We start from the raw sequence: 27,423 nt of genomic DNA on the forward strand, positions 1-27,423 counted from the left end.
TCTTTTTTCAGTTTATGGCAGAATTGGATGGGATATTATTGGTTTTTTCAGTAAAATTTCAACCCTGTGTCACTGCATTCTGCCAGAAACCAATTATAATTCAAACTTGACCAATTCAAACCAGCCCATCATAGTGGGCATCCACAGCATAATGTGACAGTCACTGCATTCTGCCAGAAACCAATTATAATTCAAACTTGACCAATTCAAGCCAGCCCATCATAGTGAGCATCCACAGCATAATGTGACAGATAGTAGAGCCCTTGATACAGAGAGAACACTTGACACTAGCTCCATCGCAATCAGACTCTGCCATAAGGTAATCTCATGTTTTTCGATTAGTAACAATATTTAATGGTTTTGCTTCAAATTTGTCATCTTTTGTGTTTTTGCTATGCTTGCTTGAGAAGGTTGCGCCCTCAATTTATGTCGTCCAGATATATCATATGCAGGAAAACAGAAGTTAGAATTACCAAAACATGAAGTCGAAATTGCAAAAAGAAAACTTAGTAGACATTCATTGGGTTGCATGGGGTCTGACTGTCATCAAATAGGCGAACGCCTTTGTCGGTGTTGCTAAAGGGATGGGATCATTTGCATTTTTTACCGGTTGAAGTTTTATCCTTGGAGCTTCAAGCAGCTCAATCAAGAACTTCTCCTAACAATCAAAATGAATTGCAAAAGTTTGTACAGAATTGAACGATTCTTTGCGAGCAAGAGGGAATAGCTTCAGTATTTATGTAATTACCAGTAGCTTCAACATATTGACGAGTCATCTACTAAAAAAAAAAAACTACTTATAATAATCAATCATAGTTCCTTCAGCTCCACATTGTATAGATGGCTCAGACATCCATTCACCACCCATACCTTTTCAAGAAATCCCTAGTTCTCTTCCTCATACGAATAAACACTATGACAATACACGCAAGAACCCAAGGAGGGAATGTAACTCCACCAATTGACTTCTTGAACCATTCAGGAGTTTCCCTTACAAAAACTGCAATTAAAATCACCAAGACTGCTAGACTGAAGATTGCCTTGGTTATCGGTTTGACCAAAGAGTCCTACAAGACAAAACGTGAATATCAGAGTCAGATATCAGTTGAGATAGCTTAAAACTGGTATCAAATATCTAAGTTGAGAAGAAACATGAGCATTCCAGCAATGAGAAGGAAAATGTTAGAGATTTGAAATAAAGAAACACTACATGGAACAACAGAGATCCAAAAGAAAATTCAGCAAACTTCTTTCCGAAGATAAAAGAGTAGCCTAACCATTTATGAATAAAATGAAATAACAGAAACCCCATAAGTTTACCTTTAATGGAAATAACGAGACTTTTCATGAAGATGAATAAAAGATAAAGATCTCGCCGCGTAACTTAAGGAAGTAAGTACCCTGTGGAAGGATGTTACGAAACCAAAAAGTTTATGACAAGACTAGTTTCCTACTAGGATATCATGGACTAGAGTGTGATGCTTCAGACAATGCATGTAAGAAGAGATCTTAATGGTAAAGTAACTGCAGGTAAAAGCTCACTTGAATAACCATCTCCGAAAAACTATGTACACATTGATCGAGGAACACCATACTCATTTGACCTACTCAAGGTGAAGTATACAACATTAGATAGGTAAAATGCATCAGAAGCATGTAAATCTTCTTCCCTCACAACCTTTGCAGTTGAGGATAACTACTAAACCAGACAACAAATTTCCTATCTGCCAATATATTTTCTTTCTCACAAAGTCAAATAAAGAACTAGACATCCACCTCAAACAATTTTCAGGAACAATTTTTCAAGCCTCTAAACCATGTAACAAGTCTTTTCTGAATGAATCCAATTTCTTCAAAAGCTTCAAAATTAAATGAATACATCCTGAAGCAGAATTATAGTCATGAGAAATTGAAGTGAAGAAGCTATCAATCACCTTTTCCACAGGGAGTCCACTGGAGCAAGTCCTGGTTCTTTTAATATGAAATATCAGGTCAGATAGTGGATGACAAGCTCAGTGTTGTCCTAATCTCTAATTTGTTTCATTGCCCTGATCCATGGCCACTCGTTTTCCAGCAATTTAAAAGGTGTATATGGCAGAAGATGAGTAATTGGGTCTTTAGAAACATAGAGGACTCCCATTTAGAGGACAGATAGGCTGATCATCTTACAGATTACAACTAAGAAGATTTCCCATTAAGTCAGGAAAAATTGTTCCACAGTTGCTTGGTCTTATATATTTGATGAGACCTGTCAATCTGAATTTTGATGCGTTCAAGCAGTTGAGAAGGTGACTTTATGGATCACCCCAAGATGATCATGGAAGCAATGGCAAACCATGGACATGGAGGATGATGGACCTTGACTAATCTCAGTCTCTTCTGGAGGGAAGCGGATATCCACAGCTTCGCGAACAAGTAGACCTTATCATAATTTTGAATTGTCTTACCTTTAAATATAAAACCATTCTTAAAGAGACTCCAATCTCCAACTATGCTCACAAAAATGTCGGACAAAATGCTAATTCAGCTATAGTGAAAAGTGTAAAACTCTCTTGTTCCCACTGTTATTTTTTTCCCTTTTCAGGAATGTGTCATATGTAATTTGAAACCTCAAACGGATCTTTCTAACTGTTACATCCAAATGTATGCTCATGAAGCTCAGACTATACATCCATTAGCGTTCAAAGTTCAGACGGGAAACAGCTACTAGCACGACAATCACCTGGCGCTGTAACTTTATGCTATATCATCACGAAATTATGTAAATTATTGTGAAATGAGGATATTATTTCAACCTCCAGGATGGTCCCAATATTCAATATCAGGACTTACAAATCCCGAGTGACGCTTTGTATAATGACTCCAGCCAGAAACGAAGATAACTAGGAAAACGAGACGAACATATCCAACTCAAAACCTAAAACATATAAAATAAATAAATAAATCAACAAGATGTACCTTTGGCTCTCCATCAATATAAACAACGGACCCGTCAGTGTAAGTAAGCAACGACCTTCCGTTCTTCGGATTGAAACGGACGGGAACGCCTCTTTCCGATTGGGTATTAAAGGCATAGAGGCATTTGAAACCGTAGTTGTCGAGAATGTCAAGCACCTCCAATTGATCTCGATCCCAACCTCCCAAAGTCGATTTAAAGACATCGACGGGGCCTTTTCCACGACGAAAGAGATGAACTTCAATTTCTGGGACTTTGGTTTTTACCGATTTGGCGGTCTGGTTCGGCGAAGGCTCCTCGTCTTTGACGAGCTGGATCTCTTCCTCGGCCTTCTCCATCCGGGCGAATCTGCGTTAAGAATGCTGTTGCCGTCTCCGAAGCCGAGATTGTTTTTATTGGGAAAGAATAATAAAAGTAAAAGAAAAAGGGTGACCGTGTCTATTTCTGTTCATCTGTACTTGAGCCCTTTTGGGCCTTGTCGGTTCAGATAGGCCTGGAATGGATCTGGGCCTACCAAGAAAAGGTCAAGTGCAGATTTAAATTGATTTGGGTTAAGAAATTTTGTTCCTAGATTATAACGTTTCAATAGACTTAATTATTTGGTAAAGCCCATAATATTTTCTTTAAGAAAAGTTTTGTTTTCTCTCCAAATTCCATAATTTTGTGATAGAAAATTATTAACTAAAAAAAATTGATTTTCTCTCTTATTTTCTTTTCTCTCAATAATTCTCTATTGTCAAACAACCAAAAAATCAATTATGCAAGGGTTTATTTATCTAACCCAATTACTAATCGGGTCCGAGTTATAGTTTAACACAAGGACCCTATATGTGTTGTTTTAATTGCGCAAAATAGTAAGAATCCGACCAAAACACTCCCCCGCACGGGGAATACCCGTGTACTAATGCAAATGTACAATCTCACCTATACAGGGACGAAACAAACGGGGGAACGAGACTCGAACTCGAGACCACTTGCTCTGATACCATGTTACTAACCATTACGCCAAAAGACCAGTATCTTAGCGAAGACGCAACATGCATATTACTTAAAATAATTTTAAAATATATATTTTTTGAAATTTATACATTTAATTTTACTTATTTATACATATTTTTGTCATATTTTTAATTGCTGAGGCATTATATATGAGAGCATTATCCTTCTATTTTAAAAACGTTTCTTTTTTGTGTAAATTTAATGGGTAACGTTGTTCTTTCAGAAATTTAACAAAAGTCACTATTAATCTTTCTCGGTTATGAAATGCGTCCATTTTTTTTTATAACATCAAGGCAATAAATTTAATTCAAAACACGGATTACCAGTTTTATTCCATCGGATTCTATGAAGACTCATAAACTCGACCTGAATGAGTTTAAATGATGCTTATTCGAATTCAAACAAACTCATTTAAGTGAAAATTTATGGGTTCTCTTTATTCAGTAGATTTTCAGTTTTTGCAGTAGCAAAGTATTAATTTTTACATATCGATTGTTCTTCAACGTGAGACAGTTTTTGCGCTCCTTTTTTATGTCTGATACAAGTTTGAGGCCTCTGTAATTCGTCTCAAGAGATCCCTTCAAGGCTTCAAGCTATTTAAAGATCCAAAACTACTATATTTCTCCGTGGTCGTTCTGCTTCTGAGAGAAAAAAAGTAACGAAAACTTGATCAAATGGAAGACTCCTCGCATCGGCCTCCCAGTTTCTTTACGCAGGCAGATGCTTTGGTGAGGAAGAACATTACGATTCAGGTAAGCTTTACCATGCTTTGTGCATCTTTCCAGGTTCGTTAAGGCTTAGAAAAGTTCTGAAAGAAAACCAGTCTTTGATATGTTGATGTCCGAATCCAGAAGCGGGATTTGCCAACAACTATCAGGCTCGTCCTGTTTCCGGCTCTGCTATGCTTGCTGCTTTACGGCATACAAGGCCTGGTTAACCAGAGCCTGGGAACCACCGAAGAGAGCTGCGACTGTGGAAGTCGTAACTGCCCGCCACCACTTATGGCTGCATTAAGCGAAGAGCTCTCTACCTGTCCAATTTCCAGCCCAATCCAATGGCCTGTTCTGTTTCAGATACCAATGCCTGAATTTCGTGCCACAACAAGTAATATGGGTTCCAATCTTTTTCCGGATTTGCCTAATGAATCGTGCAAAAAAAAGGGTTCTGGTTCATGTCCTGTTACTGTTCTTCTTACTGGTGGTAACCGATCGCTGGTGGAAAGTGAGTGATCCTTCATCTCTCATGGAATAAACATTCGACTATGAGAAGAATTTTCCTTGCATGAATAACACTGATCATGGAAATTAATTGGTAGAGCTTGGCCGGAATCTGTTTTCGTATGGGCTGCGTTCAGATTCCTTGGAGGGTTCAAAGCCTCTGGATGCTTCAAAAATATCATCAGAACACCTTCTTGTAAGTCTCTCGTGATGTTCTTTCCTGATTAAAGGAAGTCCTCTGACGGTTTTTTTTCTTTTCTTCAACTGTTTTCATTCCCAGGGAACAGATTCATTTCCTCCATCCACATATTTCTTCGAGTCTGCATTTATCACTGATTTGTACGCCGTTGAGCCGGATTGCATGCAAAATTCAACCTCCACGTTATTGTTAGAGATGGAGGGATTCCCATTCCCAATAGGTGAGCAGAAAGCAACACAGATGCCTTCTCTGTAATACAGACCTCAGTGCTTTCTATCATGAATGCGCATCTGATTTGCTCAACCATAGGTTTACAATGTGTACCTGGTTTGCATCTATGGCGTGATAGCTCTTCAGAAATTAGTGAGGAGTTGTACAGAGGCTACCAACAGGGTAATCCCATGAACAAGATTAATGAAATTGCCGCAGGTTAGACGGATACAAAGCTTTTAAAACACTCCGAAGATTCCCCATTCTCGTTCTGTAGCACTTCATTCCGTTTATTTTTTCTGTTGCAGCATATGATTTTCTCAGCACTAACAAGAGTAATTTCAATGCCACTGTCTTCTACAATGGAACGAACAGGGGTGCTGGATTGACACGGATTCTTCGTTCCGTAAATATGGTATGTTTTCAGAAGAGAAAAATGAAAGTCTGTGTCGAATTCTTTTCTCTCTTCTACTCTTGATTCAGCTGCCAGTTTGCCTCTGAGATCTCCCATTGCTTCCAGGCATCAAATTCCTTCCTCAAGCTGTTGAAGGGTGCGGGAGTGAAGATGATAGCAGAATTTGTAAAAGAAATGCCCAAAGGGCTGACTGCGAAAAGTAGGCTAGATCTCTCTTCTCTGCTAGGTCCACTATTCTTTACATGGGTCATTCAGTTACTCTTCCCGGTAAGCATGAAATGTGATAACTGGTGTATTTACAGTCGGTTGATATGCTTCTATGGGCTGCTGAAGGCCACACTCTCTTTCTTTCGTTGACCAAAAGCAGGTTATGCTGATAACCCTAGTCTACGAGAAGCAACAAAAACTAAGGAAAATTATGATGATGCATGGACTGGGACATGGAGCTTACTGGACAATTACTTACGCTTACTTTCTTATAATTTCTTCAGTTTACATGACATGTTTTGTACTGTTTGGATCCATGTTAGGTGAGTTGTGATCTCAGAATCTAGAACAAATCACAACAGTAATCCCTTCAGTGAATCATGACCCCATCAATCTTAAATTTTTCAGGCCTAAATTCCTTCAGGTTGAACGATTACACCGTGCAGCTCGTGTTCTACTTCGTTTACATGAACTTACAGATTGCTTTTGCTTTTATTGCGTCAACGTTCTTCTCCGAAGTAAAGACTGCTTCAGGTTTGAACTGATAGAGGATATGGATTTATGCACTTTGCCCGCAATGTATTAACATAATCACCTCTCTGGTAATTGAAAAACTCTACTATTTTGCAGCTATAGGATACTTATATGTGTTTGCTTCGGGGCTTATGGGTGCCTTCCTATTTCAGCATTTTCTTCAAGATATAAAATTCCCTAGTAAGCTACAGACCCATTTTGTTTGAGTTACTTTTATGTTGGGTTCAGAGGCTGAGAAGCACTATAATGAGAGTTATTGTTGCAGGATACTGGGTCACAGTAATGGAAATTCTTCCAGGCTTTTCTCTCTATGGGGGACTCTATGAGTTTGGACAGTATTCCTTTTCGGCACAGTTGATGGGGACTCATGGTATGACCTGGAAAGATGTCAAAAGCAACGACACTGGAATGAGAACAGTTTTAACTGTCATGTCTGTCGAATGTCTGGTAATGCTCCCAGTTGCATATTGGTTGGATCAAGCTGCCATTCTCAGTTACAGGATCAGAATGCATCGTCAAAAGCTTTGTCAGTATTTCTTCACTACCAGATGTTCTTCTTCTTCCAAGGCAAATAATTACCAGGAGAGGAAGGGATATGATGTTCTTGTCAACATGGAGAGGCCCGATGTGTTGCATGAGGTAATGAAACCTTTTCCTCAGAAGAATGTTGATATCTTCTTTATAAGTAACCTGTGTCAGTGGCTCACATTCTGCTCTTGCAGAGGGAGGTGGTTGAGAAATTACTCTTGGAAAACAGTAGGAATTATGCCATCATCTGCGACAGCTTGAAGAAGATCTACCCAGGAGAGGATGGAAACCCTGACAAATATGCAGTACGAGGATTATCCCTTGCTGTACCGTATGGAGAATGTCTAGGAATTCTAGGTCCAAATGGTGCAGGGAAGACCTCTTTTATCAATATGGTCAGTCGAAATCTGGGCTCTTACTCATTATTCAATTTATCGAAATAATGAGGCTAAACCAAACTCTACTACTATCTTTTGTCATCCATCTAACTCTACCAGCTCCTGATTTAGGAATCAGGATCAGCTTTACATCCTCACCTTTAAGCTCGAAATGTTTTCAGATGACTGGCGTCACTGTTCCAAGCTCTGGTGCTGCATTTGTTCAAGGGCTAGATATAGAGACTCGTATGAATGAAGTGTACTCCAGCATTGGTGTATGTCCACAACACGAGTAAGCAAAGGCAGTCAACTACATTTCTTCATTTTCCAGTCTCGAAAGAAAAAAAATATGAAAGGGGTTTGAAAGAAAATATAATACTAAATTCTGTTGTTGCAATTGTTAGATATTGAACTGAACCACACCTTTACAATTCTTTTGTTTATTGATACAGTTTGATCTGGCAAACGCTAACGGGTCGAGAGCACTTGTTGTTTTATGGAAGACTAAAGAATCTCAAGGGCCACTCTTTGATGCATGTGAGTCTGTACATATGATACTAATTACTACCTTTCACTCAAGTAGGAACGAGTGATAGAATCAGCTTTTTGTACTATATAAGAAAGATCGAACATAGATCTAGCTCCAGGAAGTAGCCTATCAAGTTCTAAACGATTCTCCTGTTGCTTACAAAAAATTGCAGGCAGTGGAGGAAGCTTTGAGGAGTGTATATCTGTTTGATAAAGGAACTGCTGACAAACCAGCAGGCACATATAGTGGTGGCATGAAGAGAAGGTTAAGTGTTGCCATTTCACTAATAGGGAATCCCAGAGTACGTGAGAAGCAAGAAGAAACTACCCCTCTGCTGGTTTCTATTGTCACTGTTCCCTGAAATATTACTGAAACTGACATTGGTACAAACACAATTTTGTCATAGGTTGTCTATATGGATGAGCCAAGCTCAGGTCTTGATCCAGCTTCCAGAAAAAATTTGTGGAAAGTAGTGAAACAAGCCAAGAAAGGGAAGGCAATTATTCTGACAAGTAAGGTTCTCTTGTCTTCGTTTCCGAATCGAACATCCTTGATCTGAATCAAACAAACAGTTCTTCTCTTCTACATCCTTGATCTGAATAATCAATCAGTACTGGAGTTCACCTACAATCTGATTTATCATTTGGATTTTCAAAGAGAACAAAACGATAACTGGTGTATCCCTTCCTGGTAATTTTCAGCACACTCCATGGAAGAAGCAGAGATTCTATGTGACCGAATAGGAATATTTGTCGATGGCCATCTACAATGCCTGGGAAATCCAAAGGAGGTAATACAGTCTTTCTTATGTTCTTCAATCTTATAATAAAAAAGAGTAATTTGCTAAAGTATTATCAGTGATGCAGCTAATAGCCAGATATGGAGGACACTACGTGTTAACCATAACAACACCTTCGGATCATGAAGAGGAGGTGGAAGCCTTGGTTCGTAGGCTTTCTCCAAATATGATCAAGACGTATCATACGTCAAGAACGCAGAAGTTCGAATTACCAAAAGACGAAGTCAGACTTGCTGATATTTTCCATTCGGTTAAAATTGCAAAAAGAAAATTTGAGATAGATGCATGGGGTCTGACTGACATCAAATTGGAGGAAGTTTTTATCAATATTGCTAAAGGGATGTGGCCACCAAATACATTCAAATAATTACTGCCTACCAATGGAACTGTTTTACTTAATTCATTCCCTTGTCATTTGCAATTTTTATAGGTTGAACTTTTATTTATTGGGGCTTCAAGCAATTCGATCAAGTATTTATGTAATTATCAGTTCAGGCTTTTGAAAATAAAGGGTGTGGGCACCAGATTTAATTCGGGTTTGTTTAGTGTTTATTGAAGTTTTGTGAGTTTGCATCATATTATTTCCAACACAGTAATACCCTTCCGATCTAAAAGATTATGTTTTGTATCTTTATAAAAAAAAATTATGTAGTTGGATAGCCTAAGTTCTGTAATTTTATTTTTATTTCTGTTGGTTTCATCTATAAGAAGGTTCCTGATCCGTCACTTAAGTGACCTATCCGTCGGACGGTTTTCCACTAATGGTGTTCGCCGTTTATGACCTTTAGTTTTTCGTTGTTTGGTGGTCTCCTTTGATGGAGAGGAGCCTATAAAATACGGTCAGGTCTAGCAGAGGCATGCCTAGCCGTTGCCATCGACGAGCCTCTGTGATAGACGAGACGTTCTTTTCGCCGGAGATGATAGCCGAGAAGCTCTGTTCGTTGGAAGTTGACGCCATGTTAGGAGGTACGATTTTGGTTTATGAATTTCATATATGTTTCCGAAATTATATTTAAAGTATTCCTACATCACCCATTACATTTTAAGATGAAAGGTATAATGTTTATAAAATTTTATTGGTTCATTTACAATGATTTCAAGTCTTACATGCACAAGAAAAGTTTTTGCTTCCAGCAATAGCAGTCCCATGCACGACCTTGATGAACACGTCCTCCAAAGAAGCATCAGTGAGACCAAATGCAACAATGTTGATCTCTCTTCTGAACTTTTCAACCGCAAGGAATATGTCTGCAATTCTTAGTTCTTCCTTGGGAAGACGAAACTTCTGAGTTCCACCGACGTCAGAAATTTTCACTGCATTCCAAGAGAGATCCCTCACCATGTCTTCAACCTTCTGTGCATCAGCCGGATTCGTTGATATTGTCAGAAGATATGATCCCCCATATATCCTTTTGAGCTGCAGCAGCCAAAGAAGGGCCAAGAAATCAGATATGAAAGAGTAGAACAAAGATTAATGAAATGTTTCCTGGCGTGGTTACCTCTCTTGAGCTTCCTAGACATTGCAGGTTGCCATCCACTATGATGCCTATACGATCACAGAGGAACTCCGCTTCTTGCATGCTATGTGCTGTCATCAAAAACCATAATTCATTAAAAAAAAGTCCAATATAACTCTACAATCCAGTACAGAGAGACGAGATTACAAGCTCCATCTCCTTACCCATCCATTCAATAGTTTTTAGAATTGAAGAGAGTTATACATTTCATATGATCAGTTCAGATGTCAGAGTTAAAGATGGAAGTCCATTACAGGAGTATAGCTTACTGGTCAGAATGATAGCCCTATTTTCCCTGGCTTGTTTAATGACTTTCCATAAGTTATTCCTTGACTCAGGATCTAGTCCTGTAGTGGGCTCATCCATAAAGACAATCTGCAGAGTTGTTGCAGAATATAAACAAAGTGAAAGGAATACAAGAGGCGTAAACAGTTTTCTTCAATTTTAAGATAACTCTGAGCCTACTTGAGTATCTCCAATTAGAGAGATTGCAACACTGAGCCTTCGCTTCATGCCTCCACTATATTTACCAGCAAGCTGATCACCAACATTACCTTCATAGAGATCCAATCGTTTCAAACATTCATCCACCTCCTGTTACTCCACATTAATTGGTTGTTATCTTTCGACTGAACAATGGAGCAAAGGCATATGAAAAAAAAGAAGGAAATGTCCAAGATATCTTACGTGTTTCAATCTTTTTCCTCTAAGATTTCTCAATCTACCATAGAATAGTAAGTGCTCTGTGCCAGTTAAATCCTCCCAGATTAAGCTGAATTGGAATGTTCAGTCGGATTAGAGGGAAATTTTTACTTGATTCATGTGTTGAAATGAATATTTATGAACAATGTCAATCTAAACAGAACGAATAAAAATTTTAAAATAATATATGCAGATGAAGACAAATTAAACATGTTTCAAATACAATTATTTTATTCAAATAAGCAATTTTGACAGCAAATTTTCCTATTTCCCCTTGTCATAAAAAATTTGAAAAAAAAATTTTCTTCACAAATTGTGATAGAACAAAAGATGCTGTAATCTCTTCAAACCCTTTTTTCCTCTTGACAAATTTCATGAAGAGCTTGCCTCAAACTGTTTACCTTGAGGAGATAATATGCTCGCCTCCAAGGCCATACTACTGAGGTAAATAACGGAAGTTCATATAGTAAAAAGAATGAAAAAACTAAACATTATAAGTTCAGCTTTCTTACTCCTGCTGCGGGCAAATCCCAACTCTTGTGGAAATATTTGCTCTGAAGTCAGTTCCAGCAATCAACACAATACCAGACGTGGGAGAAAGAAACCCAGTCACCTGAAGAGGAAAAAAATCACAAAATTCTTAAAGAAGATCATAGATGAAACCAGGAATGGAAAACATGAAGCTAACAAAAAATATGGAAAGGAGAACATGTATAGGTACAGAGAAAAGACAATTTTTAAATGAAAAATCACAAATTCCCCCATGATGGTTTGTTTTCTGACCATTTTAATTATTGTTGTCTTCCCTGAACCATTAGGACCCAATAGACCAAAGCATTCTCCCTGTGGCACAGCAAGTGACAAACTTTGAACTGCATGAGTCTTAGAACTGAGCCCCTTGCCCTTGAACACTTTTTTCAGTTTATAGCAGACAAGCGGGTGGGATATAGTTGGTTTCTTCAGTAAATTCTCAACCCTGTGACTCTGCAAGAAACCAGTTATCATTGTTCATTTGATCTCATCAAAACCATCGTATGAGACACCACCCCAGATTACTAATCAATGGAAAATCAAACTACCGACAATATAATTACCTCTTTCACAATATTATATTTCTCCATATCAATAAATACTGATGAACTTTTTCTTGAGCTTGATTTTGGGAGAAGTTTCTTGTTTCTTTTCTGAAATTTTTTAAAGAAAGTATGTTGACGAAAGCCTATTCCAGTCCCTGAAAAGACAACTTGATCCAGGTAGTGTGCAACAAAAAGAAGCATTATCCACTCGAAAGTCATGACTGCCAGAGTTCCCTTCATGCCATTGTATCTGTCATTCAAACTTGACCAATTCAAACCAGAAGTTGAATCATAGCGAGCATCTACAGCATAATGTGACAATTCGTAGAGGCCTTGATACAGAGAGAACCCTGGTACCAGCTCCATTGCAATTAAACTCCGCCCTACAGGTAATCTAATATTTTTCCATCAGTAATGATCTTTGATGATTTTGATTTAAATCTATGATATTTGGGTTACTATAATGCTTACTTGAGAAGGTCGTGTCCTCAATATAGTGTTCAAACAAGAAAGCACCCAACAGACCCGAACCAAACACATATATGTAGCCTACAACTGCACAAGTTATAAAGGAAGTAAGTCTAATGTCCATATGAAGGTTATTAAAGAGCCCTCTTGAAAGCAAAACCATCCACATGAGAAGCAAATTCATTGTTACAGGTGATCTTGGGTTCCAAAATGGCTCTGCTAATTTAAACAGAGCTAAACTAGAGAAGAAACTGCAAACCTGATGCAGTTCTGGCATCTGAAAAGACAGAAGCAGCAAGAAAGGCAAAGGTAATTTGTAAATTTATATAAACGAAGAAGAACAGGAGCTGGACTGAGTAACTATTGCGCTGGAAAATCTCCAATCCTGTCAGCACAAAAAATGTAAGAGAATGAGTGTCTTTTCAGGTGTAAAGCACCCATTAGGAAAGCATAAAAACAAGTAAAAGAATCACATACCAATGGCAGAACCAAGAAGGAAAAACCAGAACATATATATGGACGATATGAACAAAAAATAAACATATGAAATCAGCCAATATGGCCCATCTCCCAGTCCATGCATTTTCATCATAATTCTGAGCTTATGTTGCTTCTCATAAACCAGAGATGTCAAGAACACCTATAACAAGCGAGATGTCAGCTGTATTTAACAGAAATATGTCAATATGATGAGCAGGAAAGACATCTTAATATAAAAGAAAACAGAAGCCAACGTTCACCTGAATCTAGAAAGACATTTAAGATGATGTTTCTGGTTATAAATTAATAAATTTCTCAATGAACTGTCAGCTGGCAGTAAGGAAAAGGGAAAGTTAAAACCAATTTTGTCTTCACCAAGTGAAATGCAGAAAATTAACTCACTGGGAATAACATCTGAATAACCCAAGCAAAAAGAAGCGGACCGATGGAAGACAAAGTCAGGGCATTAATGTGCCCTGCCTTAGGCATTTCTTTGACAAAATCAAGTAAGACCTGTATATTTTCATCTTTGAAATGTCTGAGGAATGCATTTGAAACCTGCATATAGAAGCAATCAAGAAAGGGCAATCAGTGAAACAAGTAAACTCTATTCTTACAGCTATTGATGCATAAGTGGATCCTACATAAGGTTAGATTTTGGTCTAGAGAAAGCTTTAAAACACAGGGAAAATAAAGAAGAGAAAACGACACAGTAGAGATAACATTCAAACGCGGGAGGATATCATACAATGTTTAAAGATTGAGGCACTCGCAGGACTCGTGGTTTTATGGCCACATTGCTGTACGAGGAATTGTACCAAATGATCACATTGAAGTTACTATTACTCGAATTTGAGAAATCATAAGCTGCATACAAGAAACGAAAAATCAGAGCATTCCATATAAAAACAAAAAAAAAACGATAGCAGAAACCACAAACCCAGAAGTATAAAATTTACCAGAAAGAATTTCGTTGATCTTGAGAGCCGAATTCCCCTTCTGGTAACCATGAAATATTTCCCGATTGATCATCGACGAATTTTCACGCCATAGGTACAAGCTTTCTACACAGTCGATCACTACAAAACATAAAGAGGACTGAGTTATGATCGTGTTTAAGCAGCGCAAAAAGATGCACAAGTGACAAAGGCGTGTGCTGACCGTGCTTAAAAGTTGCGGTTCCCAGTTTCACAGAAACCGTAGAGTTGCTCTTTAACAAACATCGGGGAAGAAGAACATGAACAGGAGATTTGGAGGTATATCCAGGCTCTACGTAGTTGGTGAAATCGGGCTTGCTCTGCGTCCCCTAAACCACCAAGTACTGATTGTTAATGTATGAGTGTAAAAACCAGAGATGTGGATGATAGAGATGTTCAAAAGTCAGAGCAGAAGACGAATTACAAAATGAAAAACGACAGCATGGAAGGAGTAATACAAGATTAGAGAGAGAAACAAGGTGGGAGAGGTCTGCCGCTTCGTAAGCATCCTGAAGTACCCTTTCTATAACACCTGCAACAATTAATTTGCAGAGTCAGTTCAAAAAATTTGCCGAGTCAGTTTAGCTTCGATACAACATAGAAGGAACGACATGAAATCGATTGACAACCGAATTTTCCAGTGCATTTGGTTCTTTGATTAATATTGGAATTAAGAGTGAAAGTACGTATACCGTCAGCAACAGTTCTGTTCATTCCGGTGAAAAGCGAAGTAACCGGACAACTTTGTTCATTCATACAAGAACTATGCGGCAAGCCTGTAAATGGGTGAGAAGCCGTTTGCACTGCTCGATACTGAGGTGCCGGAACTTGCAATAATGCAGGCCATTGCTGCGGCGTTGGAATTGGGCAAGAACTTGCCTGCATTGCAGTGGAATACTCAATTCCACAAACATTTTGGCATCTCCCCTTTCCATCTGTGTCTATACATTTACACCCACAATGATGCTTGGGGTTATCTAATTGATTGTCGATTGCTGCTTGGATGAGGACGATCACTAAACACAGAACTGCTGGGAACATTACCAAGCTGACATTCGTTTTGTAATTCCGTTTCTGCAAAGAAGATATGTGACTGATGCTTCTTTAGCTCCATGCATGGATATGACAATGACCGTGCTTGCAGAAGAAAAGAAGAAGAAGAAGAAATCCTTCTAAGAGAAATCTCTTTCACCTCGGATAAAAAAAATTGTGAGGTTAAATGTGTTTTGGAAGAATGTCTTGTCTCTCTGGCTCTTCAAAGTCCAGACTTTCAAATTTGTTTGAAAAATATTTAGAAAAAATAGAAAAAAATTACACACGCATAAAAGATTACCTGGAAGGTGAGAGTCTTTCTCAGCAATGCGTCTGCTTGAACGAAAAAGGAAGCGGAAGCCATTTTTTGAAGAAATCAAGAGAAGTCTGAGAACCACTCAAGACTCTGAATCAAAGATACAATGAAGGTCGTGGAAGAAAGATATATCTCGAAAATTACGTCTGTCACCAGAGAGCAACTGCAGCAGCGGCTACTTTCGTTCAACGGCTGACGATCAACCCAGGCATCGACGTAAAACTAATTTCACAGCTTTTATTTGCTACGAACTGATCTTGTCAATAAATCCAATGATCCATGGAAAGACATTAAGCCTCCGTTAGCAAATTGACTATACGATCAAACCACGAGATCTTAACAATTGGCAGCAGCAATCATGTCGTGCTGCAAATTAAGTTCATAAATAGTCGTCGTCATTTCTTCTGTACCGTCATGCAAAGTTCGAAATTGTCGTCTTCTTTCGTCTAAAACAAGACTTGATCGGCTGGCGCTTCCGGAAGAAAGATATGAAGCTTTGGAGAGTCAAATCCTTGTTTTGAAAATTGACATGTTTGGCTCTTAATGTTGCAGAAGGGAAGTGATTCATCGATGTGTCCATCGAGAATCCTAAATCTTGTCAACGAAATGACAGAGTTGGATAGATTGGAGCTTATCTTAATGCATTGGGATTAATTTACATTGAATTTTCAGATCGAAAACAATACGAATTATTTATCGAGGATATCATCAAGGCGCATCAGTCCTCGGCGAATTTTTCGAAGATCAATTACAGTACTGGACAGAAGAAACTGCCAATAACTTGTAGGCATCAGCTGGAAACACAGACCTCTAAATTTCATGGGTGACCCATTCAAGGGACCAACTAACGATTTGTCTCTATCTTAATGAAAATTTAATTTAATTACTTCTTGATCTTATAAAAAGATGGTCCCTACTCATGGACCCCTTTATTTTTATTTTCCCTGCCCCGTCTTTGTAAAATCCGGCCAAATCTCCACCACTCCCTTCCTGTTTCATATCCCCTCGGGTTGGATTTTGGAGAAACCCATCCCCAACCTAAGACCCAACGGGTCTTTTCCCACCTCGCTCCCAACCAATGCGATGAAACTCGAACCTAAACCTAGGGTTTTCACGTATAAATAATAATCATAGAAACGTATTGCTTTACATCATCTTATAAATGTACAAAAAAAAAAAAAACCAAAAACAGAAGCACAATAGATCAAGTAAAACTCTCTATACATCAGGAAAGAATGAGAGACGACTGTGCCCCTCGAGCAACTTCAATGAAGACATCCTCCAAGGTGGTATCAGCTAAACCCCATGCATGAATACTGAACTTCTTCTTTGCATTCTCTACTGCCTGGAAAACATCAGCTATTCTTACAGCTTGTTTTGGCAGTTCAAACTTTTGGGTGCCTGATATGTGATATATCTTGTTTGCATTCGGTGAGAGTTCACGGACCAATTTTTCAACCTCTTCTTCTTGATTTGAAGATGTTGTCATTGTGAAAACATAAGATCCTCCATACCTAGCCTTTAGCTACACCCAGAACCAGAGTTTGCACAAAGTTGGAACAAGCTTATGGGACCGGCTATATATCCTATCACCAAAAAAATTTAACTTACCTCCTTCGGGTTTCCTATGCACTGCAAGCCTCCATCCACAAAGATCCCCAGCCTATCACAAAGAACCTCTGCCTCTTCCATTGAATGTGCTGCAAGAAGAAGGAAGCTTAGTCAAAGGTAGGAAAAGCTTTTACAAGAGACGAAAGGTTTTATAATTAGTCATGAGACCCAAATTTACCCATATTGACAAGTTAGTTTGACTATGAGAAGAAAGTACTGATACAAATAATATAACAGAGGAACAGAATATTAAAAATTTTGGTAGAATTCTCAAAAACAAAATAAATATATTACTGGTGAGAATAATAGCTCGCTCTTGTTTTGCATGCTTGACAACATTCCATAAGTTATTTCTCGAAGCTGGGTCCAATCCAGTACTAGGTTCGTCCATATACACAACCTACCAAGATTTTAAAGACTAGTTAGATAATATAAAGATGCAGAAAACACAGTTTTGAGCAAAAGAAACTATAAGTTACACCATACTTTAGGATCTCCAATCAAGGAAATGGCAACACTAAGCCGCCTCTTCATACCACCACTGTACTTCCCAGCCAGTTTGTCACCAACGTCTCCATGAAACAGATTCACACTCTTCAAAGATTCATCCACTGCCTGCAACAACCCACCAAAAAAATCGTCAGCAAGCTTATTTTAACAGCATTTGGTCACCGAGTCCATTAAAAAAAAGAAAAAATAGAAAATAAAAGAAGCATGCCAAAGAACTAAAATTTCAACCAATCTAAGACAACTCTAACAGACTTCGGGGTGCGGTGGCTGGTAAGGAACTAATTCCTGCTAATGTAAGCAGTGATTTTAGGCTCTTGGTATTTGTAGAGGGATAGCCCAAACAACTGAAAAAATTAATACACCGATATAACTTACATGAGTTAAAGCTGCACCTTTGAGGTTCTTCAATCGACCATAAAAGAACAAATGCTCCCTACCTGTTAGAGTTTCCCAAAGCAAGCTGTATTGGAATAAGACCACATGAAAATTATTACTGCACTATATTATATTTAGACTCGTATATGACACTAAGTCCATCATCCTGTTCAAGCACTGAATCTGCCATTCATAAAGGAGAAAGGAATAGTTGGACTTACTCATGCTGTGGACACACACCCATGCTGGTGTATATTTTATCCATATCTTGTTGAATATCCAACCCTTGAACAAATGCAGTGCCTGAGGTTGGAGGGGTGAGTCCAATCATCTGTAAATGATGCAAGGTGAATATCATGTTCCACATTTATCTTAAGAGAAACTAGCATTGTGCAGAACACCTCTATTGGGATAGACACAGAAAACTAGAAGCCACTGTTTGGTTCCCAAAGCCAAAAGAGAAGAAGAAAACTAGATGCTAATCCACTACCCATTGGGATGACATTTACAGTATGCTATTATCCAGAAAACCAAAAGCTTCAGTCAGTGAACCATCTAATTGAGCAAGATTTAGAACAGGTACTATAATCTACTGACCATATTGATAAAAGTTGTTTTTCCAGCACCATTTGGACCAAGCATACCAAAGCACTCCCCCTGAGGTAAAGCTAGAGACAGCCCCTTAACCGCATATTTACCAGGGTTGCCATCCTTTCCTGGGTAGAACTTTTTGAGATTGTCACAGATTATGGCATGATCCTTTCTGGAGTTCAGCAGTGATTTTTGCACCACCTCCCTCTGAAACCAAATCAATTAAAAAAACGGTTAGTTTAACTCTAGAGACTTATTATGAAACTGTGAGACAACGCAACAGATTCAACAAAATTATTTTCACTTTATAGTGTTCACAAGAAATCCATCTATTGGGTCTGGCATCATTCAACGGGGGACATCTCCAGATTCACTCAAGTACGTTTGTTTATCTCAAAGCACCCAACAGGTCCTCTAACACCATAATTCACTTCCAGTGATTTCAGAGCATTTACCTCATGAGCAACATCAGGCTTCTCCATCTCTATACAAACTTTTGAATCCTGTCTCTCCAAGCCTGTCCTCTGGATGGCTGGAGGGACCTTCTTCCCAAAATATTGCAAGAAGAACAGAGGATGTTTTCTAATTCCACTACCTAATGAAGCTACCTGATCCAAATAATATGCAAATGGAAGCAAGACCATCCATTCCACAAACATGATAATTAAAACCTCTTTGATCCCATTATCAGCATCATTCAGATCCCTCCAGCGCATTCCAGAAATTCCCATATAATTCCCATTAAAGGCATACTGTGCAAACTCATATAGACCTCGGTATAGAGAAAAGCCGGGAAATATCTCCATCACTAAAACCCAGCCTCCTGAACAGAGAAACACGGATAAAACAAAGATCATGAAAGAAATCTGGAAGATAAAATAATAATTCTACCAATCATGATTTCATTCACTTACTTGAGAAGGTCGTATCTTCAACAAAAAATTGAAAGAGAAAACCTCCCAAGAGTCCTGATCCGAAGACCCACGCATAGCCTATAACTGTAGTTTCCAAGATCCGGCCAAGTTAGTGAATGTACTGATCAATGACCTAATTTAGGCCTCTTTCTAGATATGTCATAATAGTAGCAAGCGTAAAAATTAGGTTGTTCGCAATTCAAGAACCATCAGTATACAGAGAACAAAGAGAAAGTCTAACAAGTTAGACTAGCCACCATCTTGCTCAATCAGCCTCATTGATGACCTTTCACTTTAGCCATCCATTTATTAGTCAAAAACAGGGTAACAAGAGTTGCCTAGCAGCTGGAGATTTTCTAACTGTGACTAACCGTCACTATGGAAAATACAGACAACTAACACATGTGCCACTGTATCATGCATATTTATTGAGTCAGGTAAACAAATGATTACTGCATCAATGCAATCTTTTCTCTACAGTAAGACAAAATGGATGCGGACCTGAAGCAGTTTTTAAATCCGAGAAGACATTTGCTGCCAAAAACCCAAGTGCAATCTGCAAATTTATATAAATGAAAAAAAATACAAACTGGATGCTGTAGTCATTCAAGGTGAAAAATTTTAACCCTGAAAGAAAGAAGACAACAGATCAGGAATTGTCCAATTCAAAAAGGTAAGAACAACAACAACAGAAAAAAAAAAAACTGTATGTTACTATACCTACAAGGGAGCCAAATATCACAAACATCAACAAATAGACTACTGAGATGAAAAGAAAATAAGCATAAGATATCATCCAATAAGGACCATCCCCAAGTCCATGCATTTTCATCATAAGCCGTAGATTGTGTTGCTTTTCATAAATTAGACTTGTTAAGATGACCTGCAGCAGGAAAAGACAAGAATTAAGAGATAAACAGATCCAGCCAGCTGAATATGCAAGTTTCTTTCTTTTTCCCTCAGAACTTAATCATTGGGGAAGTAGTTCATGTTCCAACTATATTTTTCCTTATCAAAAGAAGCTTTTTCCTTTTACCGGCCATAATACACTCCTCACATATGCATGAGTATAAATTAAACCATAGATGAAAGATAAACGAATTGACTAGTGTTGGGACTGGGAAGAGGTCCATTTCCACAGTTGTCCCCATCAGAATCGTTTCTGCAATGTATATAGAAGAACCAAAAGAATAAAGTTGTCTATGGCAGAATTTATTACCGGGAAGAGCTGCACAACAACCCATGTAAAGAATAAAGCTCCAAGAATAGATGAAAAATCCAAACTAATCTCAGTTTTGGGTTTTGGCATTTCTTTCACAAAATCAAACTGCATGTTTATCCCAGCACCTCTCAAGAACTGGAGATAAGCATTTGATGCCTACAAGTATGAAAATTGATACAAACCATTAATCGCACTTCAAAGTAAACCAAATATTAAAAGGAAAGTAAATTAAAATAAAGCCTGATTCCATCCCAAAATGACTAGCCAGTTAGGAGGCCTATTGCTCAATCTGATAATTCATTAACTTTTCCAAAAAAATTGGACACCGCAAAAGGTGAACAAGAAAATGATTCTGAACATATTGTGCACAAAAAGTGCAAAGAATAGTATCCGTACCACATTTAGTGAGCGTGGAGCCCGCACCAATGCTAGAGGCGAAGTACCACTATCATTCCCATAGGTTCCATTGTACCAAAGTCTCACATTAAAATGACTCTCGTCAGTATCTAAGAAATCATAAGCTGCGAAAGATAAAACAAGAATATTTTTTATAAGCCATCATGAGGAACAAGAATATATAACATAGTAAGAGATGAAATGTCATAAGAAGAACCTGCAACAATTTCATTGATCTCCCTCTTTGGGTTCCCTTCCCTATAACCCTTAAACAGTTCATCATTCACTGCCAAGGCATTTGCACGCCATAAAGGCAATCCTTGCACACACTTCACCTCTGGATCCAAGAATGACAGATGTAATGCAAAGTTTTAGTACAGGAAACACACATCAAAGGTCACTTAGAACATAACAAAGACATACAATTATTGAATAAAAAAACGGAGATGTACACAGTAAAAAGAAAAAAAAAGACAGCTATCTTTCATAAAAAATATAAATAATTGAACATTGGGCATCTTATATCAAGAAGATTAGGACAAAAATATATAAAGAAAGACAAAGACATGTTTCATCCATTGTTCATTAGCGTGTACTTGATATATCTGTCAAAGACCACATCATATAAAAAAGTCTCACATTAAAATGACTCTATCATTATCAGCATGTAGTTGATATGTCATAGGAATTGGAGAAAAATGAGCATCCTTCTATTGGAAACAAAAGACTTACCTTGCTGAAATGTAATTGTTTCCACTTGGATGGGAATCACAATCCTAAAATTTGGGGGGCATTGGGGTTGAACAATGTATATAGGTCTATTAAAGGAAAAAGCAGGCTCAATATAATTCAATGATTCAGTCTCCGAGTCCGATCCCTGAAAAAGTTCCAAAAGCTTTTAGACAGATAACCTTTTTTGATCAATTCTAAAACTATTTGCACCCCATACACAGTTACTTTAAAACTATCCAGAACACTAAACTATCCATACAAAGAGATAAAATGTAAATCCTGACCGGGACAACTTTTGCTAAACTGCTCAAGTAATCCGAGACATCCAGTGAAGAAACAGTTGGGAATAACCTCCCGACCAAATCTACAAGGGTCAGCAAAAAAGAGAGAAAAAAGTTACATATCTTTAAATTAACTAACTAACAGTAGAGGAAAGTCTCACATACTTTCTGCAAAGGATTGATTGGTCCCAGTCAGAAGTACTGTTGCAGGGCAGGACTGCGTCTCCTTGCAAGATTCATCTGGCAAGTCTGTGGAAGGAATAAAATCTGCTCTAACAGCGCGATATTCAGGAAGAGGTATTTGCAGAAAAGCAGGCCATTCAGGAGGATTAGGTATTGGGCAAGTTGCAACTTGATCTGGAGTAGAGTATTGGATTCCACATACAGTCTCACATGATCCATCACCATTTGTGTCAATACATGTGCACCCACATCTGTTTTTTGCCTTTCTCAAGTCATGGTTGACAACAGCTTGAATGATAACGAGCAAAATACATAGTACAAACGGAAAGAGTATCAGCCTAATGTTTGTCCTCAGATTGCGTTTCTGCAAAAAGGTAGGGCAAAAGAATACGTATGAAACATATGCAGATAGTTTACATAATTCGAAGAAAAGAAAAAATTATTAACAAGTCAGAGCTCACTTAAATTGGAAGAGTTAGAATGTCATTATTCCACTTTTTTTTCTGTTGAATGCTTTTACTGGGTGGTGTTACGGTACAAATTCAGAAACTAAACCACTTTACACTCTGACACTAACAAAAAATCAGACAAAATCTGATGCCTTTTTGTTTTAACTGTTATGGCAACCAATGCTAAGACATATAAACAGATCTTCACGTTCCAATTACACGTATATGTTCCTTTTTTCGTTTGAAGAACCAATTCACGAATGAAGACCCTTACTTCATAAATCATAAGAACTTTCGAAACCTCAATGAAATACTTCTGTTGCCCCGGGTAAGTGACATAGCAAAAAGGAAATTTACAAAAAGCAGTTAAAAGAAAAGGGAGGGAAAAAGGACAAATTGAAAGGAAACAGTGAAAGAAAGTCCATGAGCTTAGTAAGATCCTAAAACTAAAACTTTAAGAATATAATCACGTTTTTAACGTGACTTCAGAAGATCAAACAAGTTCAAACTTCAAACGCCGCTGCAGATTGAGATGAACACATCGACCAATCCATGCATCAACAACAACAATCACAATGATAATAACAATAATAACGATAACAACAGATAAAGCAGAACCCCAAGTACATGCTTCGCAATCAAACGGACATCTCTAACGAGCCATAACATGAACGACACGTTCATACATTTCGACAAGATCAAAGTTGACTAGAATCTCGTGGGCTAGTAGAAGATTTTCCTTCAGAGTGATTTTTCTAAACTTTTCTCTAAATGGCTAAGAATGATTAAATAGAAAAATCTATATAGATGGAAAGTTCAAAGGAAAAATAGAGAGGAACCTTCCATATGTCTCCAACCAGAAAAGTCGAAATTTAAGGCCGGCAAGAATTAAACAGTCAAAACGCTTCAAGATTAAGTGCGAGATACAGAAGAATTTGCAGCCCAACATATCACTATAAATCGAAGTAATGAAGCGATTATGGTACAAGAATAAAAAAGAGAAATAGAAACATAAAAAGAATACGCTTAGACCTGATAGCAGATGTTCTTCCTCAGTAGAGCGTTTGCCTGCGTCCAGAAACTTGGAGGTCCATGTCCCTGCGAGGACGCATCCATCTTTCTTGATTTCTTTTCTCTGCTTTCACGCTTCTCGCTGTGGTGTCTTCACTGTCAATCTATTCAGCCATCAAACTCCCGCCAGATTCTGCTAAAGAAGCTGCAGGGCAATTTTATAACTTGCAGAAGTCTTCCCCTCTGGTAAAATGACTATAATGCCCTTTTCCTTATGTAATCGGAATGTCAGAATCCAAATAACTGACAGACGCACCACTCCAAAATTAGGTATTTATGCAGCTACACATGGAATAACTCATAAATATCAATATTAAATTATGAAAAATTATAATTTGTGATATTGGAGACTTAATTTAAATTTTTTAAAATATATAAATTTAATAAATAAAAAAGGAAAATTAAAATCTTGTTGATTCTAACAATTTTATATTTATATTTATATATATATATATATATATATATAAAATATAAATTGGTCCGAAAATTGTTGAATATGGAAAAGTAGTATCTACATCACTGGTTCGGTGCCAGGAAAGTTCAGGGATCCAAGAAAGTCAATAAATTTTAAATTCCATGATCTTACTACGACCAAATCCAGAACGACTAAACACCCGATGTAAGTCCCTCACCGACTAACACAGATGGATAGCTACTACGAAGTTCCCTGGGATTTTTTAATTTCGCTCTACTTCCGTTTCGCAAGATTCACAACTCCTCTCAATCTAATAAATAATGACTCTGTTGTAAGCTTTTCTGTTCTTCGTTTTCGACCTGCTCTTTCACCTCCTCCCTTCCATGCTGTCCAAGGGGCAAAGATAAACCCGATCTTTCACCATTTACCTGTCAAACCATGAAAAGGGATTAGGTCGGCCATTTTTTCAGCTCTCCAGAGGTTTATATCTTTTAAGTTTTTTTATTTAAACCACTTGGCATGCAGTTTCCTCCGAAAACATTCTGCGTCAGACATTGTTTATCAGAGGAGGGTGCTCACTCCTACTTTGAACCTGGTTTTGCTTTCTTCAAGGACACCCCGCCCCATGAAAGCTACTGGTAGATGTGAGGAACTACAGAAATCTGAAGTCTGAAACCCACCCATCAAATTCAAACAAACAAGTATGACTATGAATTGAATGGTGGACAAGTTAATAGGAGAGTTCTCAGCAGTTTCTCGCTTTTTCAGTTGATATCTCTGGGTCGTTCGTTAGTATAAAATGCAGGAATGTGAATAAGAAACTGGATTAAAAAACTTGCAAGTCCCCACAACTCAGATTCCTATACACCTACAAACATACACAAAATATTAATAAATCGATGGAAATTTCAAAAGTATTGTAAAAATACTAAGGGCGTGTCAGTGCGCCTACTCTGGGTCAAGCGAAAGTGAGAATTATTACACTGTCAATTGAACTCGTCGGGTCGCGAAATTTTCTCTCTACTCACGCTCTCGGCACCCTTTCCTTCTCGCTCTCAGCCCTCTCCCTTCTCCCTCTCGCAATCGCTCTCGCTCTCGGCACCCTTTCCTTCTCGCTCTCAGCCCTCTCCCTTCTCCCTCTCGCAATCGCTCTCGCTCTCGCTCTCTATTGTCCCGCGGCAGCTCTGCCTCTCCTCTTCGACCTTCCTCCCCTCTAGCCTCTACCACTCTTTGTTCCCTTTCTCTCGCTTCTCACTCTCATTCCCCCTAAAAATCCTCCCGATTTCCTTCGATTTCTCCGATTCTACTAAGATTTCCCTCCAATTTCTCCCTTCGGCTTTGATTCCCCCATTGGGCTTGGTTTTCTCCAAATTTCACAAGGTAACCCTAAATTTCGTGTTTAGGGTTAATGGTTTAGTATTTATGGTTAGGGTTAATTAAACTAATATTTTTAATTTTGTGGAAGTATATTATTAATTTATACTACATAAAAATATGTCTTATGTTATTAATAAGATTTTATATTTATTTATTTTTATATTTATTATTTTTGTTACTATATTAAATTAGTGATTTAAGAGTAGTAATTAAATTTTTTAAAGTAAGTATTTTTGTTTAATTATTCTATTTTTATCATTAATTAAACTAATGATTTTTAATTTTTTAAAATATATTATTAATTTATACTATGTAAAAATCTATCTTATGTTATTAATAAAATATTATATTTATTTAATTATAATATTTATAATTTTTATTACTATATTAAATTAGTGAGGTAAGAGTTGTAATTAAAATAAGCATTTGATTAAGTTTTTTCTTTAATTATTATATTTTTATCATTAATTAAACTAATGGTTTTTAATTTTGTGTAAATATATTATTAATTTATACTATGTAAAATATATCTTATGTTATTAATAAAATATTTTTATTTATTATTATTATATAAATATTTTTTATTAATTAAAAACAAATTGGTTGTTGATGAAGAAACAAATTGACTGAGTTGTTGATGAAGAAACAAATCTCGAGTAACTGGAAATGTTATAGAGATTCTGATCTGGTCGAGGCATTCCACCGAAGACCTTACGAGCACAACCAACGAACGAGAAATAATTCAGTAGATGCTTCATAAACAGTGTGTTGTGGTCGAGATTTCCACATTTGATAAGGGCGTGATTTTGCTTGAACTGGTTCGCATGGAGAGTAGAAGACTTTGATTCATTTACTACCAGCTTCAGACATTGAAAGCAGCTTCTTCTTTTCTTTCAGTAAGAGATTTCCAGGTTGGGATTGTCCAGATCATATATATCATAAGGGATAAAACTTCTGAGATCTTGACCACAGAGACGAGTTGAACAGGCAAGAATGAAAAAGACAGGGTTTTTATGAGACATCACACAACGACTATCGCTGATAACGAAGCTGCGATAAAGTTTCACCTTTTGACGTTTCGATTTATATATGTTTCCAAAGACTCCGAGAGTCGATTCCTTCCCAAGTAAGGCTTCTGCTATTCCAACTTATGCAAAATCTGGTTCTTAATTGTCTTCATGCGAAGCATTACTCTTTATCTGGTCGAACACATTATTATTATTATTGATCTGTTTGATGCGAAACTGGTTGAAAAGAGAAGTTGTACTGTTGTTTCCTTGAGACTTCTCCTGATCTATATAATCCACCGCTTGTTCGCATCTCTCTCTTCTGTTCTGAAAGGGACACAGTAGTTACCTCGACAGCGAGCTTTCCACATTTGACCTCAGCGTTGCATCATCTCCGATTGTTGCGGCCGCTTGGTCTTCATACTCCGAAACAGACCTCCATTGAAAATTTCGCAAATTTGGAGGCGCACAGCCGTGTCGAAGCGCGTGGCGGAGATTGCGAAATTTCCGAGGGTTAATTGAGGAAAGTCAGGCGTACCCAAAGAAAAAAGAAACTCTGAAGAGTAAGGAAACCAGAATATTGTAATCGGCGAAGCTAATTGGTGAGAAATTCCAATTGAACTGCAATTTGAAATTTGTGGAAAGAAGGATCGGAAGCTTTGTCTTTTCTGTCGATCCGTTTAGGTCGCGGGTGCTTTCAAATCGCTTGGCCGTTACCTTCAGACGTGATTGAATGGTCTTTCTTTTATAG

At 37.7% G+C, this 27,423-nt stretch overlaps 4 protein-coding genes across 4 annotated transcripts; 1 reads left to right on the top strand and 3 right to left on the bottom strand.

Annotated features, from left to right (window-relative positions):
- Positions 1 to 714: 714 nt before the first annotated feature.
- Positions 715 to 3,342, bottom strand: LOC137946913 (uncharacterized). Its single transcript, XM_068793194.1, has 2 exons — positions 2,959 to 3,342; positions 715 to 1,067 (listed from the first exon to the last, which is right to left on the bottom strand). Exons 1-2 carry the CDS (start codon positions 3,292 to 3,294, stop codon positions 858 to 860), a joined length of 546 nt encoding a protein of 181 aa, XP_068649295.1. The 5' UTR covers positions 3,295 to 3,342; the 3' UTR covers positions 715 to 857.
- A 1,287-nt stretch (positions 3,343 to 4,629) lies between these two features.
- LOC137946892 (ABC transporter A family member 8-like) lies at positions 4,630 to 9,483 on the top strand. Its single transcript, XM_068793177.1, has 18 exons — positions 4,630 to 4,707; positions 4,807 to 5,176; positions 5,271 to 5,368; positions 5,453 to 5,591; positions 5,681 to 5,800; positions 5,890 to 5,996; positions 6,102 to 6,263; positions 6,364 to 6,526; positions 6,612 to 6,737; positions 6,834 to 6,917; positions 7,003 to 7,376; positions 7,460 to 7,660; positions 7,825 to 7,934; positions 8,095 to 8,179; positions 8,344 to 8,472; positions 8,578 to 8,683; positions 8,873 to 8,961; positions 9,038 to 9,483. The coding sequence occupies exons 1-18, from the start codon at positions 4,630 to 4,632 to the stop codon at positions 9,335 to 9,337; spliced, it is 2,841 nt and encodes a 946-aa protein (XP_068649278.1). The 3' UTR covers positions 9,338 to 9,483.
- A 583-nt stretch (positions 9,484 to 10,066) lies between these two features.
- Positions 10,067 to 15,231, bottom strand: LOC137946893 (ABC transporter A family member 7-like). The gene is made up of 17 exons (XM_068793178.1): positions 14,883 to 15,231; positions 14,649 to 14,722; positions 14,375 to 14,519; positions 14,173 to 14,292; positions 13,962 to 14,080; positions 13,616 to 13,771; positions 13,211 to 13,373; positions 12,993 to 13,118; positions 12,737 to 12,820; positions 12,284 to 12,648; positions 11,973 to 12,173; positions 11,702 to 11,802; positions 11,175 to 11,259; positions 10,953 to 11,081; positions 10,757 to 10,862; positions 10,470 to 10,558; positions 10,067 to 10,387 (listed from the first exon to the last, which is right to left on the bottom strand). The coding sequence occupies exons 1-17, from the start codon at positions 15,229 to 15,231 to the stop codon at positions 10,067 to 10,069; spliced, it is 2,733 nt and encodes a 910-aa protein (XP_068649279.1).
- Positions 15,232 to 16,660: 1,429 nt separating this feature from the next.
- LOC137945449 (ABC transporter A family member 7-like) lies at positions 16,661 to 25,630 on the bottom strand. The gene is made up of 19 exons (XM_068791343.1): positions 25,271 to 25,630; positions 23,835 to 24,116; positions 22,336 to 22,717; positions 22,174 to 22,253; positions 21,890 to 22,034; positions 21,375 to 21,494; positions 21,158 to 21,282; positions 20,759 to 20,917; positions 20,260 to 20,422; positions 20,041 to 20,166; positions 19,540 to 19,623; positions 19,081 to 19,448; positions 18,632 to 18,832; positions 18,256 to 18,365; positions 18,035 to 18,119; positions 17,636 to 17,764; positions 17,444 to 17,549; positions 17,150 to 17,238; positions 16,661 to 17,063 (listed from the first exon to the last, which is right to left on the bottom strand). The coding sequence occupies exons 2-19, from the start codon at positions 23,916 to 23,918 to the stop codon at positions 16,764 to 16,766; spliced, it is 2,856 nt and encodes a 951-aa protein (XP_068647444.1). The 5' UTR covers positions 23,919 to 24,116; positions 25,271 to 25,630; the 3' UTR covers positions 16,661 to 16,763.
- Between the last annotated feature and the right edge of the window lie 1,793 nt (positions 25,631 to 27,423).

This window comes from Aristolochia californica, unplaced genomic scaffold (assembly GCF_029961685.1).
Source record: "Aristolochia californica isolate CCGP_79_NKW_82.1479 unplaced genomic scaffold, dmAriCali1.0.hap1 SCAF_12, whole genome shotgun sequence".
NCBI lineage: Eukaryota > Viridiplantae > Streptophyta > Magnoliopsida > Piperales > Aristolochiaceae > Aristolochia > Aristolochia californica.